This window comes from Sus scrofa, chromosome 1 (assembly GCF_000003025.6).
Source record: "Sus scrofa isolate TJ Tabasco breed Duroc chromosome 1, Sscrofa11.1, whole genome shotgun sequence".
Lineage (NCBI taxonomy): Eukaryota > Metazoa > Chordata > Mammalia > Artiodactyla > Suidae > Sus > Sus scrofa.
The window spans coordinates 9160573-9180719 of NC_010443.5; the positions used below are offsets into that span (position 1 = coordinate 9160573).

General features: G+C 45.9%; 1 protein-coding gene across 2 annotated transcripts in view; it reads right to left on the minus strand.

Annotated features, from left to right (window-relative positions):
* Positions 1–20147, minus strand: part of SNX9 (sorting nexin 9) — a 108664-nt gene that overhangs the window by 30213 nt on the left and 58304 nt on the right. For both annotated transcript variants that reach the window (XM_003353171.4, XM_021086441.1), the window contains 3 exons: positions 8861–9026; positions 6899–7049; positions 1365–1449 (listed from right to left, as the gene is read on the minus strand). In XM_003353171.4, coding sequence (XP_003353219.1) covers positions 1365–1449; positions 6899–7049; positions 8861–9026 — 402 coding nt within the window. The remainder of the gene's footprint in view (positions 1–1364; positions 1450–6898; positions 7050–8860; positions 9027–20147) is intronic.

Sequence of the window (20147 nt, forward strand, 5' to 3'; positions counted from 1 at the left end):
TGAAGAGGAGGCTCTTGGGAACTTGCCTCAGGGGAGAGCTCGGTGGGACCCAGAGACCATGTGGACCTGACTCGGGCCCAGTACCCACGGGGTCATGTTTTAGCAGTTGGGAGGGTTACTCATCTTAAAAGCAAAGAACCGGGCCTTTGCTTTTTCTTGGTTTTCTCAAGACTGGATGGCTTTTGTCAGCTTACTTTTCCACAGAAGAAACCCACACAGGCAGGACTGCCGACAGGGCACCCGGGCCCAGTTCCACCTAAAACACGTGGGACAGCTCAAATGCTGGGGTCCTTTAGCTCTGCTCCAACACCGACATGCTTGTGACAACCCAGGGGGCAAGGCTATGGGCTCTCAATCCTGTGGAGTTTCAACTTTTATGAAAAGAACAAGGGTCCATATTCCGCATTTACAAAAAGAAGTCTGAAGGAAAACAAGAAAACTCAAATAACCTTTAACCCAACCACTCAGAAAATAACTTCCCCAAGTTTGCTTTAAGGGAGAAGGAGCCCAGGGCTCTCGGTGGTCACCTTCTCTCTGGAAGTTTCCAGCATTTCAAGCTTTCCACAGAAGGAGGAGCAAGTGATACACAACCTTCAATAACATTCTTGCAATGCTGTCAAGTTTCCTAGGACCCAAAGATTCCAGGGTAAGACCAGAAGGGCTCCTGGCCCCTCAACTTATAGTTACGGGATGAAACCAACAGCGTCAGGAGACAGCTTGGTTCTCTTTCCCGGAATTTCATCTGGAGATACACAGCTTGATAACATTTAGAGGGAAAATCTATCAGCCATCAACATCTGGGTGAAACCACAGGGCCTGTGTCATGTTATCATAAGCTGTTCAAAGACAGGTATTCTTCATGGTGTCAATAACCCCCAGCTCTTAGTTGCTGGCTCCTGACAGCTGGTTTACTAAAAGAAAGCCTATTACCCACAGCGTGGGAGGGGCAAGGTATCCTGACCACATGTATGTACTCTGCCATTGGGAACCGAAACATGTGAATTAGGCTTATGAGCTAAACATCACGGCTAGTAGGAAAACAGCATGTAAAAGATACTTCAAGACACTTTACAGAAAGAAAAATTATTTAAAAAATACATATATATATACACACACTATGGGTGCTACTGATTCAATTGTTAACGGTCTGAAAGGTAAAAATAAAGACTAAACAATACGATAGGCATTAATTTATGCCAATTATTTTTAGTACTCTCAAAACACTAACCACCACTGGCCATTATTTACTTGGAGCATTGATGTGTTTAAAAATACTTTCCAAATGACTACTAACCCTCTTTGCTTTAAAGTATTATAAAAGAACTTAATTAGAAACAGAGGGGGAAAAAAGTGAACAAACTTACAATGATAGGAATTTTCTCTTTGGGTTTTGCTAGCTGCTTGGCCAACAAATACTGTTCCATTCCAGGTTTGGCAAATCCAGGAAACCTAATCATGAAGACAAATGCTTGTGAGTCTTAGGTCTTTCCTTATGAGAATTCTAGAGCTCTCACCCACACGTCCTTAACACAGCAGGTAGAACGTGTTCTTTCAGATGTCCTAGACTTCGGAAACTGCAGAAAATGAAACCGAACGCAATCAGATTGTTCAACGGCCAATTAGTCATTTAATTAAGCTTCTTCTGGTAAGAGAACCGTTTGCCTCCAGGAGGTGTGACATTTATGGACTATCTCCTTAACTGGACCCGAGACACTGTCACCACACGAGGAGTGAAGGGCAGACTAGAAAACGTCCCCCAGGTCAAGGGGTTGAAGGCAATGACCATCCAGTCTGAATGGACCACAAGCTGCAAAGGCCACACACTGGCATTTTTATACCCAAATTAAGGCTGCCTTTCAATATTCTCCCTCGGGAGGCCACAATTCCCAACGAAACTGCCACTGTTCATAAGGATATGTGCCCTTTTCTTCTGGAACCAGTTAATGAGACACACACACCTCCTTAATAAAGAGACCCAAAACATAACAGACTTGGCTATTTCCAGAAATCTAATGTACATCCAAAGCAAAGTTCTAAAATTGAAGAAAAGCTGGATAAATGCAGAGCCCTTAAAAGGACTACTTCTGAAGAGGGTAAGATTAATTTGGGTTTTGGAATTTTTTTTCCTTTTAATAAATAGGGGGTGAAAACCCTCGGGGCGGGGGGGAACCTAAAGTAGGAAAAGAAATCTTGTTCCTACAAAAACTAGCTGCATTACTTCTAACTGCATTCCTACACCAAGTTAAAGGCCAAGGTGACGCTCTCAGGGCCCACAGCTCTTCCTTCCTTCTGGACTGATCTCTCTTCAGGCTCTTTTCCCAGGATGTGCGTTAACACACAGTACATCAAAGAAAGTAGACGAGGAGCTGGGTGGCCTTGCGTGGAATTCCAACTCCAACACCCAACAGCTATGTGACCTTTGAGGCTTGTCTTCTGTGAAGAAACGGGACTAATGTGATCTACCTTTCAAGATGATAAAGGAATTCAATAAAAAGATTTGAATAAGGATTTACGTACATAAATCGAAAGCCCTAGTATGTACTCATAAATTAAAATTACTTCTCACGTTGCAACAGAAGAAAGGGTGGGGGAAAAAACTGTAACTGCAATGTGTACATCTAAGGATAACCTGACCCCCTTGCTGTACAGTGGGAAAATAAAAATAAATAAATAAATAAATAAAATAAAAATAAAATAAAATAAAATAAAATTACTTCTAATTACGTCATCATCTCTTTGGAAGTATTCCCTACAGCCTCAGGTAGAGCTTCCTCTGTGCTTATTTAACCTTCAAAGTATATTTTTGCTCTACAACTTACAGTGCCTATTTTTTTTTTTTTTTTTTTAGGAGCTGCACCTGCAGCATATGGAATTTCCCAGGCTAGGGGTCGAATTGGAGCTGCAGCTGCCAGCCTAGCCACAGCCAGACCAGACCTGAGCTGCTTCTTCCAACTATACCACAGCTCAGAGCAACACCAGATTCTTATCCCACTGAGCGAGGCCCGGGATCAAACCTGTATCCTCCTGGATACTAGTCAGGTTTGTTACCTCTGAGCCACAACGGGAACTCCTACAGTGCCTAATTGCCCTTATTCATTACAGCAGACCAGAAGTACCTTCAAGAAAGTATTTCTAGGACCTGAGGAATTAAGGGAATATACTAACTACTTGATGAATTACAGGCTCACCTGGAAGACTTTTATTAAAGAGCCTACATTTTTTGGCTAGAAAATGCTGATGGATAAATTGGAGGACTACACACAGCAACAATTCCCTGACTAGACTGTGACCTCTTCTCTGGGTGCAGAGACCACATTTCCCGCTTCCTTGGGGATTTTTAAGGACCAGAGCAGAGCAAGACTCTAGGGCTGATTATGTACTCACTGAATACTGACTCAACAGCAATGTAATCTAGTAATTCTTTGAGTATCATCAAGATGTGGTCTTATGCTCAAGTGTACCTAGGTGTCCGATCTCCTTTTCTGGGGTAAGGTTTATGTTCCATGATTGGAACACAGCTGTCATATAAAATGGATTAACTGCTGAAAAAATGTTGATATTAAAAAAGTTTCTTACAACTGTTTTATTTATACATTAGTCTAGATAAATAAAAATGTATAGGATTTTAAATGGCTCCCAGTGCCACAGAGAGAGAGGGACACCTTCAGAAGTGCAGGTACAAATGAGGACTCCTTCTAGAAGTTTGGTTTCAACCTGGACTGAAATTTTAGAGCAGAAACAATTATTTTTCTTTTTTGGCCCCACCCATGCCATGTGGAAGTTCTTGGGCCAGGAACTGAACCCTTAAGAGCAGGGACCTGAGCCACTGCAGTGACAATGCCATATCCTTAACCCACTGCACTACCAGGACCACCAGGGAACCACAGAAAAAATTCTTTTTTTTTTTTTTTTTTGCTTTTTTAGGGCAGCAGGTGTGGCATATGGAAGTTCCCAGGCTAGGGGTCCAACTCGGGATCCCAGTCGCATCTGCAACCAGCTCACGGCAACGCCGGATCCCTACGCTGAGCCCAGGGATCGAACCCGAATCCTCATGGACACTAGTTGGATTCGTTTCCAGTGCACCACAGTGGGAACTCCTGAAAAAATTCTTAATTAAAGTCAATTCCTACACTTTAGAGATGAAGAAACTGAACTTCAAACAGATGATGCAACTTGCCCACGATCAGCAAACCAGAAGGCAGGCATGGAGCCCTGGGAAGCTGGAGAAAGTGGAGTCATGGACCAGCTACAAAACTCAAGAACTTGGCTAGTCTCTTGTCTAGTCTCTGCTTCCTTATTTCAAAACTGGGCAGAGAGATACGTTATATTAAAGTGGGTTTCAAATGTCCTTTGTTTACAGGCTTAAACAACAACTGAAGGTAAGGTACACTCCAGGCCATACTGAGAACTTCCAATCGGACTCTAGAAATGATACAGTCAGTACACACACAGTATGATTTTATTATGCATGCAACTGAGCAGGAAAATACACAATGGAAGAAACTGGACGGACAGACAGGAGAAGTGTGAGCTAAAAGGTAACTCATTTAAGCACCAGATGCTATTTAACAAGCAGAACTTGTGGGGCTCATTAAACTTTAGACATGTACCTCAAGACATCGAGCAAACATGTTTACAATTTTTTTCTGGACAAAGATAACATTCTTTGATGTCTGCTTGGAATCACAAATTTGAAACACTGAGAAAAACTCCTTTTTTTTTGGTCTTTTTGCTATTTCTTAGGTCGCTCCCACGGCATATGGAGGTTCCCAGGCCAGGGGTCCAATTGGAGCCATAGCCACCGGCTATGCCAGAGCCACAGCAACGAGGGATCCGAGCCGTGTCTGCAACCTACACCACAGCTCACGGCAACGCCGGATCCTTAACCCACTGAGCAAGGGCAGGAACCGAACCCGCGACCTCATGGTTCCTAGTCGGATTCGTTAACCACTGCGCCATGACGGGAACTCCAGAAAAACTCTTTTTTTGGCCATAGCGTACAGTGGCCTGATGTGGGATCTCAGTTCCCAGACCAGGGACTGAAGCTGGGCCACGGTGGTTAAAGTGCAGAGTCCTAACCAAGACACCACCAGGGAACTTCCCTAGAAAAACTGCTTTTTTTTTCTTTTTTGTCTTCTGTCTTTTGAGGGCTGCACCCGCGGCCCGTGGAGGTTGCCAGGCTAGGGGTCAAATCGGAGCTGCAGCTGCCGGCCTACACCAGAGCCACAGCAACGTGGGATCTGAGCCGCGTCTGCGACCTGCACCACAGCTCACAGCTAGAAAACTTTTTATCTTTGTCTTTTTTTTTTTTTTTTTTTTTTTGTCTTTTGTCTTTTTGTCTTTTGTCGTTGTTGTTGTTGTTGTTGTTGCTATCTCTTGGGCCGCTTCCGCGGTATATGGAGGTTCCCAGGCTAGGGGTTGAATCGGAGCTGTAGCCACTGGCCTACGCCAGAGCCACAGCAACTCGGGATCCGAGCCGCGTCTGCAACCTACACCACAGCTCACGGCAATGCCGGATCATTAACCCACTGAGCAAGGGCAGGGACGGAACCCGAGACCTCATGGTTCCTAGTCGGATTCGTTAACCACTGCGCCACGACGGGAATTCCAGAAAACTTTTTAAATGTAAGAAGAGTATTTGAAGATAAATCGTCTGGAAGTCATAGACTCTATGTCCTTCAAGCTCCACTGGGTGTAAACTACAGACTCATCCAGAACTCTCTACCGGGGAACCCACAGGGCTGTGTCCACAGCCCTCCTCTTCCGCACGCTTTCCGCGAGGCAGCGTCTCTACGGCACCACTCAAAACAGGACAAACCTAAGGATAAGCCCAGTGAAAACAAAGTCTGAGGCACATGAGGCAGAGCAGCTGTGAGTGTGCGCTCAGGAGGTCAGGGGCTGGCCTGAGTCCCGAGGAAATCACTTCTACCCGTGTGAACCTGGGCAGTGACTTCCCTCTCTGGGCTTCGGCTGCTCCCAGAGTGAAACAGAGGGTCGCATGAGAATGTGCACAAACTGCTTTGCACAAAGCCTGGCACGGGGCACAAGACCAATGAATAGTGAAACATTTGTAAGAAAGTTAACATTATGTTTAGCTTTGCTGTACATCAGCAATGAGTTGATAAAACCAATATTCAGCATATCATTACATGGAACAAATATTTCACTTTAAGATGAAAAAAAAAAACCCAAAACTTTCAAACAAACCTCCAAGCAAAGAGCCACATAAACATGATCAAATCACACCCAAAACTTGGTAGACCACTGACAAGAGAAAAGTGCCTCTTCATATCATCATCTTATTTTTTTCTTTTCTTTTTATGGCTGTACCTGCGGCATATGGAAGTTCCTGGGCCAGGGGTTGAATTAGAGCTGCAGATGCAGCCTATGCCACAGCCACAGCAACGTCAGATCTAAGTCACATCTATGACCTACACCACAGCTTGTGGCAACACTGGACCCTTAACCCACTGTGTGAGGCCAGGGATCAAACCTGCATCCTCACGGACACGATGTCAGGTTCTTAGCCTGCTGAGCCACAATGGGATCTCCTTGTTGCATCTTACATCTGTCTCTTTCTTTCTTTTTTTTTTTCGGTCTTTTTGTTTTTTCAGGGCCGCACCTGAAGCATATGGAGGTTCCCAGCCTAGGGGTCGATTTGGAGCCATAGCCGCCGACCTACGCCACAGCCACAGCAACTCAGGATCCGAGCCGCGTCTCTGACCTACACCACAGCTCACGGCAACGCCGGATCCTTAACCCGCTGAGCAAGACCAGGGATCAAACCCGCAACCTCATGGTTCCTAGTCAGATTTGTTTCCACTGCGCCACGACAGGAACCCCATCTTATATCTGTTTCTACAGAGAGTTCATGTTCCCCCAGTGCCCTGAAACCTACTTGTTAAGCGGCAGCTTCATGGAGGAGGAGCCCGCCCGGCTGTTTCCCCGCTGGGCTCCTCCGGCTTCGGCCGACTCTCCGTCCTTGAAGTAGGGAGACGACGACTTGGGCTCATCCCAGTCTTCGTCCCAGTCGTCATCGTCCCCAGTGGCTGGCGGGAGGCAAAGAAGATCGTCAGCAAAGGAAAACAAGATAAAAACGGGATGACACTTTTCTGATAACAACCGTCAACCGGGTTAACCGTGTACGAAAACTCGGAGAAAAGGGGCGGGGGCAGGACCACACTAAAGACCTGACAAGTACACGCTCTGCGGTCAGTTTTGAGGCTGGAAGATTTTTTTAGAGCAAAAGACAAGCTGGAAACAACTTAAAGTGGGTTGCCAGTCCCAGTACCTTCAGGTAGATGCCAACTATTAACACGCTCAGTGGGCCAGGGAAGGGCTTCCAAAGGCTGGCATGCTGATAGGTCAGGCAGATCAAACACCCTTTAAACAGAGAAGACTGGAGGGGCCGAAGGGGACCCTAGGTCTCTGAAAAGCAGCTGTTCAACACTGATGATAACGCAGGTGAGAAGGGCGAGCTGGTGGAGGAGGGAGAGAGGAGAGGGACGGGCAGCAGCCAGCTGGCGCCAGGGGCCCAGCATTCCGGGAAGAGTCTGTGTCGGGCAAGGCGCTGCCAGCCTCGCTGCCCCCGCCCTTTCTCTTCCACTGCTCCGTGCCTCTGTCTCCCTGAGATGTCCCCTTAGCATCAGGCAGGAAACTGCCCTGGATTTCTGCCCAAAGAGTGCCATCGAGAGAAGCTGAGAGACGAATGGCGAAACAGAAAAGGAGGGGAAAGAAAGTATTAGAAGGATCTGAGCCAAGACGCCCGGGCCACGCCAAGCTACTCGAGGAGCAGGTGTCAGCAGTCTAGTCTCGCCGTTTCTGCTCCACCCACAGCTCCTGGGCCGGCCAGCAGCCAAGCTCCTGTCCACGACTGGGAGCTTGGAACCAGCACCTGGGCCCGTACGGCTCCTGCAGGCGAGTCCCCCGCCATTCAGCACATTCAATTCCTGGCACAATGTACTCATATGGGAATCATTAAAATTACTGGGTGGATCTCTCCTTGTTTTATTTAATCCCAGAACAGACATAAACAGCCTTTCCTAATTCCTCAAGTGTTTCTCCTTTTAGAAATTCTGCTTTTGCCTCAATTTCTGTTAAGAACCTGGGAGTCAGAGAGGTAAAGAAAAGACAGAAGAGCCAAGTGAGAGGTCATAAACTGGCCGCTGATGACCATATTCAATCTGTGTGCACATTTTTGGAGCCAAGATTTAAAAACAAGTGTGTTAGCTGCTAAGATTTTAAAGTGGGAAGATGACATAAAAATTGAGATTCCAGTCTCTGGAACTGTGGAGGCCCAGAAACACCAGCTCAGCTCTGCAATGGTGTCAATCCGCTCCAGAGCAGGGCTGCCCACCTCCATCTTCCGCATGGGGTGGCTCTGTGGCTTTGCTTTATGAACCTGGGCCCACAAGCGTTTCTATTTGTGACTCCATGACAGATAACTGAGAGTGGACTAAAGCTCATAACTGAAGACCACTGGGAATTCCCATTGTGGCTCAGCAGGTTAAGAGCCTGACCAGCATCCATGAGGATGCAGGTCTGATCCCCGGCCTCGCTCAGGGGGTTAAGGATCCAGCATTGCCATGAGCTGTGGTGGAGGTTACAGATGTGGCCTGAATCCCGATTTGCTGAGGCTTGGTGCAGGCCTGCAGCTCCAATTTGACCCCTATCCTGGGAACTTCCATATGCTACAGGTGTGGCCCTAAAAAGCAAAAAAGAAAAAAAGGCCAAAAGGCAAAAAAGAAAAGAATGCCTACATCTGGATCCAGACAAACAAGTCTGCTGTTAGTGAATGCGGGCCGCTGAGAACGGTTCCTGAGATGAAACCTGTCCACCGACGGCAGAGCCTCCTCCTCACCTGGGCCTTGGTAGGCCTGGGGATGACCGAAGGCAGCGTCCCAGTTGTTGGAAGTGTTTCTCTGAGCTGCAGCCCCCTCTGGCTTGGCTCCCCAGCCATCCGTGTTATCCCAGTTTCCAGACTTGGAGGGATTCCAGGCTGACCAGGGGTCATTGCCACTGCTGACCTGTGGTCAAGGGTAAAAAAGAAGAAAGGGTTTGTGACTTCTAGAAAGCATTACTCAATTCAGTAGGACTCACATAATAATTGAACAGGGATGCTGAAAAAATAGATAGAAATCTATAACAGTTTAAAATTTAAATAATACATTTTCAAAAGTAGGAAAGCAAAAAAGTAGCCATCAACCGAATTTTAGTGATGTTAAAAATGTGTCAAGTGGAGTTCTCATCGTGGCTCAGTGGTTAATGAATCCGACTAAAACCATGAGGTTGCAGGTTTGATCCCTGGCCTCGCTCAGCGGGTTAAGGATCCGGCGTTGCCGTCAGCTGTGGTGTAGGTTGCAGACTCGGCTCAGATCCTGCATTGCTATGGCTGTGGTGAAGACCGGTGGCTACAGCTCTGATTCGACCCCTAGCCTGGGAACCTCCATATGCCGTGGGAGCAGCCCTCAAAAGAAAAGGCAAAAAGGCAGAAAAGAAAAAAAAAAGTGTCATGTTTGCCTGGGAACTTTAAAACCAGTCACAAAGAAACTCCCTTTTTTTTCTTCCCTCGAATAACTACTTTTCTGAACCCGGCAGGTTCTTACACTTCCCTGAGTATGTAATGGAATACGTAACACATAAATACCAACTGTTTTCTATGTTAAAAACTGACCTGAAGGACACGGCCCTGCATGTGTCTCTTCTTTTTCTTTTCAGGGCCACACATGTGGCATATGGAAGTTCCCGCGCTAGCAGTGGAATTGGAGCTGCATCTGCAACCTACATCGCAGCTTGTGACAACGCCAGACCTTAATCCACTGATAGAGGCAGGGATCGAACCCGCATGCTCACGCACACTACGTCAGGTTCTTTACCCACTGAGCCACAACAGGAACTTCCTGCATGCATCTCTTTGCAATTTTTTTTTTATAAATGTAATATCATGTGTTTTGAGATCATAATGCTGATAATAAAGAATCTATCTTACTCAATTTAACTGCTTTATAGTAATTGGTTGTAGTTATTTTTAATTGTCTTAATTTTTATTTGTAAAGGTAATACGTCCCCAGTAAAAAATTCAAATAGTACGTATAAAAGGATTTGAATTTTTGCTTATTTTTCAGTCTTTTGTCTTTTCGGGCCGCACCTGCAGCATATGGAGGTTCCCAGGCTAGGTAAGGGCTGAATCGGAGCTGTAGCTGCCGGCCTACACCACAGCCAAAGCAACGCAGGATCCAAGTTGCGTCTGCAACCTACACCACAGCTCATGGCAACGCCGGATCCCTAACCCACTGAGCAAGGCCAGGGATCAAACCCACAACCTCATGGTTCCTAGTCAAATTTGTTAACCACTGAGCCACGATGGGAACTCCATCTACCTGTTTTTTTACACTTTTTTTTTTTTTTAACGGTCACAGCCACGACAACACTGTATCTGAGCTATGTCTGTGACCTGTGCTTGAGGCAATGCTGGATGCTTAACTCACTGAGGGAGGCCAGGGATGGAACCTGCATCCTCACAGAGACAACATCAGGTCCTTAACCTGCTGAGCCACAATGGGAACTCCTCATCTGTTTATTTTTAACATGCGGAATTTAGCACTGGCTTTGTGTTTTGAAACTAATCTTTAGTTTTAGCATTAGCATGTCAAGTTTAAAAAATGTGATGAGTTTCATTTGAATCACCTTAAAGTTACAGATAAATTCAGTGGAAACGAACAGTGCCTTTTAAAAGAATTTCAGTACTGGATCTGTTTATTCCAGAACATAGTGTAGCACATCTTTCCCTTTTACTACACTCTTCATTTTCACATAAAATCCGAAGTTAGTTAAGAGAGAGAGGAGAGAGAGATTTGAAAGAAAATTACCAAACTGCCTCAAATGCCTCTCTAATAGTTTTTTGTTGTTGTTTCTATTTTTTGTTTGTTTTTGTCTTTTTAGGGTCACACCTGTGGCACATGGAGATTCCCAGACTAGGGGTCTAACCGGAGCCTACACCAGAGCCACAGGAACACAGGATCTGAGCTGCGTCTGCAACCTACACCACAGCTCATGGCAACACCAGATCCTTAACCCACTGAGAGAGGCCAGGGATCGAACCTGAGTCCTCATGGATACTAGCAGGGTTGGTTTGTTAACCGCTGAGCCATGACGGGAAATCCTGCCTCTCTAGTGTTTTATTTTTTGTTTGTTTTTGTTTTTTTTTTTTAGGGCTGTACCCACGGCCTGTGGAGGTTCCCAGGCTAGGGTCTAATCGGAACTGTAGCTGCCGGCATACACCACAGCCACAGCAACACCAGATCCGAGCCATGTTTGTGACCTACACCACAGCTCACGGCAACACCAGATCCTTAACCCACTGAGTGAGGCCAGGGATCGAACCTGCAACCTCATGGCTCCTAGTTGGATTCGTTTCAGCTGTACCATACGGGAACTCTGTGCCTCTCTCATGTTTTAGAATGCTGTTGTGGTTGGTCTTTTCTTTACTCTTCTTCAGTTGACACAGGAGGTGGATAACTGCCTGCCGGCCCACCCACTGGAAGCATCAACAACTGAGTATACATTTTATAAGGGGAAGTATGATTTCTTTCTAACATCTATTATACCTTCAAGAAAAGTGAAGTGACTAGTGATTTTGCTCAATGTCAAATATCAACAGCAGAAAAACTCTTCTGATCGCTGTGAATTTTTCGAATATATGGCTTACAAGGAGCCACACTCAGGCCACCCTCGTGGAGACTGGAAATGCAGGCTTCCTTTGAGAGAATCCTTCCACCACAGTTTTTAAGGGAGAGCGTTTTGTTCAGTAATATATACTCTGTGTCCCCCAAACATTAAACTATGAGGCTTTGTTTTTAGAGTAAAAACTTCGAAAGCTACAAAATTTTGGATAATAAGATGACAACAGGTGCAGATATTCATTTGTCTAGCGTATCTATAAAGCACTGAGGAAAAGGAACAGAAGGTTATAAACTAGAACTACAGGATGAGTGAGAGTCCAGCACGGCCACGACAGTAAGGCAACGAGTGTGAACAAGCTGGCAGAGGTTTTTATCGGCACTGAGAAGAAATGGGATGTCAAACTCATAGGAGGTATTCCAAAATGAATCAGCTTTATTTATTGATTTATTTAGTCTTTTTAGGGCTGCACCCGAGGCACCTGGAAGTTCCCAGGCTAGAAGTCGAATCACAGCTACAGCTGCTGGCCTGCACCACAGCCACAGCAACGTGAGATCCTTAACCCACTGAGCAAGGCCAGGGATCGAACGCGTGTCCTCATGGATACTAGCTGGGTTCGTTACTGCTAAGCCACGACCGGAACTCCCAAGTAAGTTTTAATTAGGACATAAACACATAACATGATTAAAAACTACTCTGGAGTTTCTGTTGTGGCGCAGCAGAAACAAATCCGACTAGGAACCATGAGGTGCAGGTTTCATCCCTGGCCTTGTTCAGTGGGTTAGGGAATCTGGCGTTGCTGTGAGCTGTGGTGTAGGTTGCAGACTCGGCTCGGATCTGATGTGGCTGTGGTTGTGGTATAGGCTGGCAGCTGTGCTCCGATTGGACCCCTAGCCTGGGAAAAAATGCAACAAAACAAAAAAAACTACTTTGTTTATAAATTGTTTATAATAATTACTATATTATGTGGTTATGTGTATAATCTTAGCTCCTTACCTAGGTTATTAAATACTTGCTGGCAAATCTAATCAGTTTGCTTCCTTCTGTTTTTTTCTTGCAACATTCCCTCCATCTTGTTTCAACCTGACTGATAAATCTTTCGAACCTGACCAACTGGATATCTCTCCAGGTTCTATCTTTGACTTTTTACTCACTCTCCTACAGGTGACTTTCCTAACCTCCAGGCCCTCCTCTAATGTCGATAACTAACACCGGCTCACCCGGCCCAATGGGGTCTGCTTCTCTGGACCCACCCTTCCTGTACTTGGCCTGTGGCTCCTTGGCTTTCAACGGCCAATAACCCTTTTTTTGTCCCCTAACTGCAGGCACACGATCACACCAGAGTCCCTACCTCCTCTAGCTTCCCTCCTCTCCTTTCTACAGCGACGCCTCCATCCTTTCCTTTTCCTTCCCTTTCTGGTACCCCCCCCCCCACTCTATCAACCGCGTTCATCACTGACCTCTCTTCAGACCTCACCGACCACAGAACAGCTTCCCGGCGCCTCACTCTAGGCATGAAGAGCCTGACTTCTCCTTCCGCGCCGTTCCTCGTCCTCCTTGCCTGCCGCCAACCCTGGCTCCACGCTCCAGCCCGCAGTCGCCCTGACCTCCCGCCTCCCCGCCTCGGCTCCCGCTCTCCTCCGTCTGCGCGTGAACCTCTTCCTCACCGTCCTGAACGCTGTCACTGAGCGCGCCGGCTGACACTCAGGCTCGGGCTTCCTCCCAAAGCCAGTCTTCGGTTAGAGCTACGTGCACATCAGGGGGTCGCTCCCATCGCAAGTCGTGAGCACACGTTTCTCCCGCATGATTCTCAAAATGCCTTACCTAAAGCGGCCAGGACTCAGATTTGGTTTTTACTTAACGTAGCTCAAGAGTATATTGATCTTGAACATTTGTATGAAACGCATATTCTTCCTGCTGGAGGTCTAGCCTTCATCACATTATCACTGTTTCACAGAGGGAAATCAGAGCTTCCTCATGTGTACGGGCTAGGATCTTTTCTAGGAAGACAAGCAGCTGTGGACGACCAGAGAATGCGTGACTTCCGGCACTTCCACACTCTTAAGAGAACAAAGCCTCCAAGCTATAAAAGCACCTGAGCACACTGCAGAAGAGCTGGAAGATGCTGACTGACGGGTACTGATGGGCAGAGGGATGGACACATGTGTGGCAAACCAAGAAGAGTAAACTTTTTCTTCTTTATTTTAGGCCTCACCTGCGGCACATGGAGATTCCCAGGCTAGGGGTTGAATGGGAGCTGCAGCTGCCAGTCTACACCACAGCCACAGCCACGCTAAATGTGAGCGGCATCCTGCAGCAACGCTGGATCCTTAGCCCACTGAGCCAGGCCAGGGATCAAACCCACATCCTCATGAATACTAGTCAGGTTCTTAACCGCCTGAGCCTCAACAGGAGCTCCAAGAACCGTAAGATGTTAATGGTGAGATCGATAAGGTGGGTATATGATTATTCACTATGAATTCACTTGACTTTTCTATGCTTGAAGTTTTAGCAAATGTTGGAAAGTCCAACAAACAAAACTTGTGCATACAAATGTTCTGTCTTCTGAACTCCTCTAGGACACACGCGACAGACAAGGAAAGGCCTGAGCCCGTTAGGGTCACCAGTGCCTCTCGCTGGCTATGAACACGTTTAGTATACCAAGTATCTTAAACTAAAACACTCTCAAGGCAGGTTTGTCCAGATCTCTCTTATAGATGCATTTTCACCTGCCTTGTACCAGACTGGCTGATGATGTCTGCCCCCCCCCCATGAAATGCTCCCCAGGTCCAGGAGCAATGGATTCAGCACATTTCCCGATGGGTTCTAGTCCTACAAGCTATCCTCTCCTCATAAGACCAACAAAGGAATACATTTACACTGGCTTTATATCCTGAGGTTTATCTAAAGGTGTCCACTGAAAGGAGACTGGCTCGTCTCTACTGTACAGCAGGAAGAGAGGGAGTGGAGGCAGAATGGCCACGAGGGTGTGGGCAGCGATGGGACAGTATTCCTGAGAGAATGGTAGGAAAGCCATACAAATACATCATGTATGGTAAAAGGGGGGCAAAGATAAGAACACTGGTCTACTGGCTGAATTTTAAATCCCTTTATGAAAGCGTAGAAATTTGACTCAATTTTCTCATGGGTGCAGTGGTTAAGAACTTAGGCTCTGCTGTCTGCTCTGGATTTGAATCCCAGCTTTCCCACTTACTACCTGCATGGACTTTGGGCAATTTACTCCATCTCTCTTAGTTTCCGTACTAACAGAATGGCTATAACACCATTAACTTCCTCACAGGACTTTGTTTTTTGGCTGTGTCCGTGGCATATAGAGGTTCCAGGGCCAGGGATCGAACCTGCGCCATAGCAGGGACCCCAGCCACTGCAGTGACGCCAGATCCTTAACCTACTGTGCCACATGGGAACCCCCTGCATAGGACTTTGAAAGGATTAAATGACGTGATGCATAGAAAGCACTCGTTACAGGTTATTTTACTACATGGGGCTCACCCAGAACATAAAGAAACAAATGAAGACTGGTGATTAATCTTTGAGTAAATTCCCCTTAGTTTATGCTTTAGAGGAAAAGATCAGACAGTCATATTTCCAAAAGGTATCAATGCCAGATCACATTAACAGAGACACTTTCAATTAAATAGGTGGTTATAAGTGCTTAAGACACTTCCTGTTTTAGCCAAAGATCTGTTTCCTTCCAATACATGAAAGAAAGACGACAACAGACATGTTTTGCCATACAGTTCAAAAGCAACTCTTAATTCTTGGGGGTCCTGGCAGATTTTCTTTGGGCTAAATGCTGAGATCTTGCTTTCTTCCAAGCCTAAGCTCTACTGCAACAAACCAGGCTGCACAACCGTCTGCGTTAATGACCCTCTGGCCTCTGACGTCTTTGTTCTCAATCCCAAGAAGCCCTTGTCCTCACCTGCAGACATTCGGTCGCACAGTAACGCATTCTGTCCCTCTGTGTAGGTTTCAAACCTGAGGGACTCTCCTCTTCCTCCAGCTCCTCCTCTTCTCCTTTCTACTGAGCAAAGCCATCATTCTCTTCTTTCTCCTCCCTTAACGGTACCAAAGTAGCTGGACTCTGCCAACTCCGTGATTAAAAACCCTCCATCAGACCCCCCATTCCATGGAGTCAATCCATCAACCATGTCCCATCGAAAGTCCCGGCTCAAAGGTCTCCAAGGTACAAACTGCGTTACCCTTCCAGCTTCTGCATGTCTCACAGCCAGTGTGGCCGGGCCCCGAGGAGAGCGGCAGTACCGTGCTTCACCTGAAACAATTACCTCGCTAGGGGGACAAAGGAGTACTTCTAGGGGCTTTAAATACATATTTCCACTTGCATTCAAGTCTGAATTTTACCTTATTTATGGAAGGAGAAGGAGAAGATGAATGTGGTGATTGGCTGAGACTTTCAACACAACCAATCTGAGCCAAAATATCCACCTTAAAATAAAAAAAGGTGCTCAGTAAGTGAAGTAATAAACCAAAGTTAAAAACAGTACATGCAGAGCAGGGCTCAGGTTGCCAGAAAATTCCAGCATGCCATTCATGCACAAACACTGCATGCAGAAAGCAAAGCCCCTGCTGTACAGTGGTGGGTTATCCTCAGTGCATTAGCATATATTCTAGAGACTGCTGTTCTCAGCACACAGTATCACTGAAGCACTAAAAAGCATCATAAGCAGCACAGAAGGAATGGAACATACACCACACAAGTCATACAGCCACTGGGGGGAAAAACCTCCAGAGGAAAAATACAGTAAAGCTTTTAAAAATGTTAGGATGCTGAACCAGGGCTTTCAAAGCCACCAGACATGCGAGATGAGCGAAGGTTCCCAGACAATGCCAAGGAACCACAGGGCCACGGAGAACCTAGCACGCCCGCTGGAGCACAGCAGAGCCCGCGAGGCCTGAACTCGGTGTGTGCCCTGGGCTGCCGACTGGCCGGTGTGCAGCATCCACGTGTCGACACCTAACTGATACACCCCCAGATAGCTGGTCAGCGACCAAACCAGCGTAGCCATTAGGAGGACAACCCTGGAGCCCAATTTCTAGGCTCTGACTCCCAGCTCCACAGCTACCTCATAGGGAAGCCGTCACGACTGACATTCACGTGGCGGCGTGAGGACGGACCTCTCAGGTACAACGTTCTTGTGAAGAAAGTTTATGGATGTAATCAACTTGGTTTTGGAAACCAACTAATACACAAAGATGACAATGAAGACGGAGTAACTGGGATCCAGTTTACACTTCCACTTAAAACTGAAAAAGACAAAACATATGAAACTGACTTCAAATCACTGGGCATCTGGCAATAAGGGTGTGACCCCTGCCTGGAGAGACTTTCCAGGCCATGATTCAGGGGTGGGGACCCACCGAGACCACCCGTCTCTGTGAGCTGAGGAGACAGAGCTGGGAGTCCGGGCAGGTGCAAGGACACGGGGCTGCACAGAGACCTCGGCCTGAAGCTGCGCTCTGATCGGGTGTGGCTGTGGGAAGCCACCAGCTGAAAGGGTTAAGTATCAATCCCTCCTGTGGGGCGGCTCTCACAGGCCAGGATGGAAAGGCTCAGGATTCAGAGGGGATATCAGGTTTGGTGCTGAAAAGCTTTTTGCGAAAACATCCCTAGACTGAAAGCTGCTCTGGTCCCACCTTAAAAAGCATAAACTGAGAGAAAACTATTTCTAAGTAACTTTCTTCTTCAAACTCCACTAGTCTGCAACTGCTAACCACAAAAATAACAGGGTCTGGTCTTGTTATATTTTGCTGCTTTGTTGTACTTTGCTCTTCTTATGACATCTATGGGCCACCAGGATGAGTAGAATCAAACTCTTGTCCAGGAAAATGCACTAAGACCTGGGCAAAGGCCTGTCTGGGTAACAGTGAGATCGACTCAATTCACTGGTTTCCCAGTATGTTCTTCTGGTTTCAGAAGAAATAAGTTTCACTGGTTCAACTGGCTTCCCAGTTCTTCAAGACATGGCCCAAGAAGAATAACTTCCACCGCACAGATCATGGGACCAACAACACTGGGAGAGGCTGGAGGAAGATGGAGAGGTGGGCAACTGATGCTTTTACTTCTCGCCCAGTCCACGTGAACTAGCTCAGACGTCAAGGGTCATCTAGGTCTGAGAATTAATGAAAACGAGAACTTATACTTCATTACGGCTGCTTTCTGTTTGGCCTTCTACAAACCAGCACACAAGAGGATAAAGAACATAAGGTTCAAAAGACACTGATGAGCAGGCACAGCTCCTGCTAAGCACCTGTTGCCTTACAGAGGCAGTCCAAAGTTCAGACAGGTCACTACAGGTCACTCGGTCTGATCAGGAAATGAGGACTAACGGCTCCCAAGGGAGGGAGCTCTAAGTAAAACGAGGGACAATACTGGTGCGTTGGGTCCACACTGGCTGAGGCCCCAGGAACGCACTGGCCCTGGAGTGACCTCATCTTTGCTCCTGCCTGGAAAACACTGGGCACCTGAATGTCTACAGGTCAGAAGGGGCCCTGGTCATGGGCTCACCAGCTTGTATATTATCAGCTCGGGCCAAAGGCCCTGGCAGCATTCGGGGGTCCATTCGGACCACACAGGGGCGTTTTCGCTGTGTCTCAGCCCCACACATCTGCACGCTATCTGTTATCTTGTCACAGTCTACCACTCTACCACCCCCTGAGTATGGTCTGCCTGGAAGGAAAAAAGGAAGGAAGGAACTTCTGGAGGGAGACTTAATCCAGGGATATACAGCAACAATGAATGGGAACTTGTTTTGTGAAAGCTGAGGTTATTGTGTTTTTGTTTGTTTGTAACTCATCTGCATGACTGAGGTATCAAAGTCTTTATCTGAAATTCCTCACTCATCAAACATTTAATAACCATGTACCAACTGTGTACAGAAGTGGGAAGAGAAAGTAAATAACATGATTTTTATAACCCAAGAACATTTCAATCAGTTTCTGACAAAGTTTAATTCTTTTTCTCTAAAAGACCTTCAGAAGGTGTAAGATTTTCTTTTTATTTTTTGAATGTGCCCTCAGCATGTGGAAATTCCTGGGCCAGGGACTGAACCTGCAGCAAATCGAGCCTCTTAACAGTGACAATGCTGGATCCTTAACCTTCTGTGCCACAAGGGAATCCCAGGTATAAATTTCCTTATGTAAAAAGCCTAATCATTTCAGCTTAAAATACAGACAAATTTGTAAAATTTCCTATTTTGTTCTTCATAGATCTTTTACTCAAAGGACATCATCTAATTTACAGATGAACTTCTACTGACTTCAAAAACACAACTAACAGAAATACAAAACTTACACATTCTTTTAAAAAATACGGTACATCACAGCAACAGATGAAATCCACTTGTACCCAGTCACACTGATACTACTGATGGGAAATTACCCCCAAAAAAGTTTAAATGGCCTAACAGATGCTTTATTAATTCACATTCTGAACACAAAGGTGTCCATTCCAAGTACTGTAGAGTTGATTTACAATGTTAATTTCTGCTGCAAGCAAAGTGATTCAGTTACTACGTATGTGTGTGTCTATACATCCATATCTATATGCACATGCATACACACAGACAGTCTTTTAAAAGTTTTCTTTCCCAAAGCCTTTGACAAAATCCAACACCTGCTTCTGATAAAAACCCTTCAGAAAGTGGCACATTACCTCAACATAATAAAGGCTATATATGACAAACCCACAGCCAACATCATTCTCAATGGAGAAAAGCGGAAAGAATTCCCGCTGAGATCAGGAACAAGACAAGGATGTCCACTCTTGCACTACTATTTAACAGTTTTCAAAATCCTAGCCACAGCGATCAGAGAAGTAAAAGAGATAAAAGTAGTCCAAATTGGAAAGGAAGAAGTAAAACTATCCTGTTTGCAGACGACATGATACTATACCGAGAGAATCCTAAAGACTCTACCAAAAACTGTTAGAGCTTATCCATGAACTTGGCAAAGTCACAGGATACAAAATTAATACACAGGAATCAACGGCATTTCTATACACTAACAATGAAAGAGCAGAAAGAAAAATTAGGAAGCAATCCCATTTAACATCACATCCAAAAGAATAAAATACCTATGAGTAAACCTACCTAAAGAGACAAAAGACCTGTACTCTGAAAACTATAAGACACTGATGAAAGAAATCAAAGAGGACACAAATAGACGGAAAGACATACCATGCTCTTGGATCGAAGAGTCAATATTATCAAAATGACTATACTACCTAAGGCAATCTATACATTCAATGCAATCCCCATCAAATTACCAAGGACATTTTTCACAGGACTCGAACAAAATATTTTAAAGTTTGCTTGGAAGCACAAAAGACCCAGAATAGCCAAAGACATCCTGAAAAAGAAAAATGGAGATAGAGGAATCAGACTCCCGGACTTCAGACTATACTACAAAGCAACAATCATCAAAACCGT